The following is a 1,154-nucleotide window of genomic DNA, read 5'->3' on the forward strand; positions in this document are numbered from 1 at the left end:
CTGTGTGAAATAATTTCCATGATTATTATTACATGATACTCCTGACAATTGGGGCTAGTCTAATTGCACTTTTTTTTTTTGCCTAACTGAATCAACTGTGGGAAATCAATGATGGAGAAAAAGTGTGATAGATATTTTCCAGCATGTGTGTGCGTGTTTGTATGTTTGCATTGTTGTTTTGGATGACAAACTACTATTGCCTAATCTTGGTGTATTCCACAATTGCACAAATAACGCAACAGAATATATGCCTACATCAAACACTACGTAAGACATTTAAATATGAAATCAGTTAATGTAGGAGCATTTTGCTAAGATAGCATGAGGACTTTTTAAAAGAACAAAAGTATTCACAAAGAAAACATTGTTGTCTGCTATGACAGGGGGCACATTTGTTGTATGAAAACTTGGGTTGGTGAGAATTAAGGCTGATATATCAAATGTTGAGCTGTCAAGGTATATATTTGTAATGAAAAAAATATACTGAGCTCTGTAATCATAGCTTAAGAATAATAGCCTTAAATGAAATACACAATTATGACTTGTAGCTTTGTTGTTATTAACACTGCTGTTGATAAAACTATTCTTATTATCATTACTCATGTAATTATCAAAAACGTTTTTAGAATTATCATCATAACATATTATTCACAACAAGACAAAAAGTGGTACTAACAGTGTTACTTGGGCTGTTGCTGGATAGGTCCTGGAGTAGTTGGATAAGGTTGATACTCGTCGGGTGAATGCGCAGCTGAGTCCTCCATCATTGCCATGTGTTGCATCATAGGGGTATAGGGAGAGGCTGGATAACCCCCACTTGCTGTTAAGTAACCTCCTTGCTGTGGGTGAAAATTGTATACATTTACTGAATGGCACAGTATTAATAAAATCTTAGTGTGAGCATAACAAATCAATGTTGACATATAGAGAAAACTATATAAATTTATTGGCACTATTATAGGGCCATACTTGCAGCCTTATACAATGCATCTCTTTTTACATGGATATTGTTTTACACTAAAGAACTTTAACAAACTCAGGTAAAAATTTAGCTAAAGTTGTCAGTGATTTTTCCTGGGACAATCTTGACAATATCAACAGCTAAGAAAATTATGAATATTTGCCATTATATCTGCTACATCCACATAACTATG

The 1,154-nt window shown here is 33.8% G+C and overlaps 1 protein-coding gene across 1 annotated transcript in view; it reads right to left on the reverse strand.

The window, feature by feature from the left end:
- LOC119581800 overlaps positions 1-839 on the reverse strand; it is a gene marked incomplete at its 5' end in the record, with an annotated part of 12,121 nt that extends 11,282 nt beyond the window's left edge. The window contains 1 exon segment of the mRNA XM_037929930.1: positions 677-839. Within this exon segment, the coding sequence (XP_037785858.1) occupies positions 681-839 (159 nt within the window).
- Between the last annotated feature and the right edge of the window lie 315 nt (positions 840-1,154).

Source organism: Penaeus monodon, chromosome 15, assembly GCF_015228065.2.
Source record: "Penaeus monodon isolate SGIC_2016 chromosome 15, NSTDA_Pmon_1, whole genome shotgun sequence".
NCBI classification, from domain to species: domain Eukaryota; kingdom Metazoa; phylum Arthropoda; class Malacostraca; order Decapoda; family Penaeidae; genus Penaeus; species Penaeus monodon.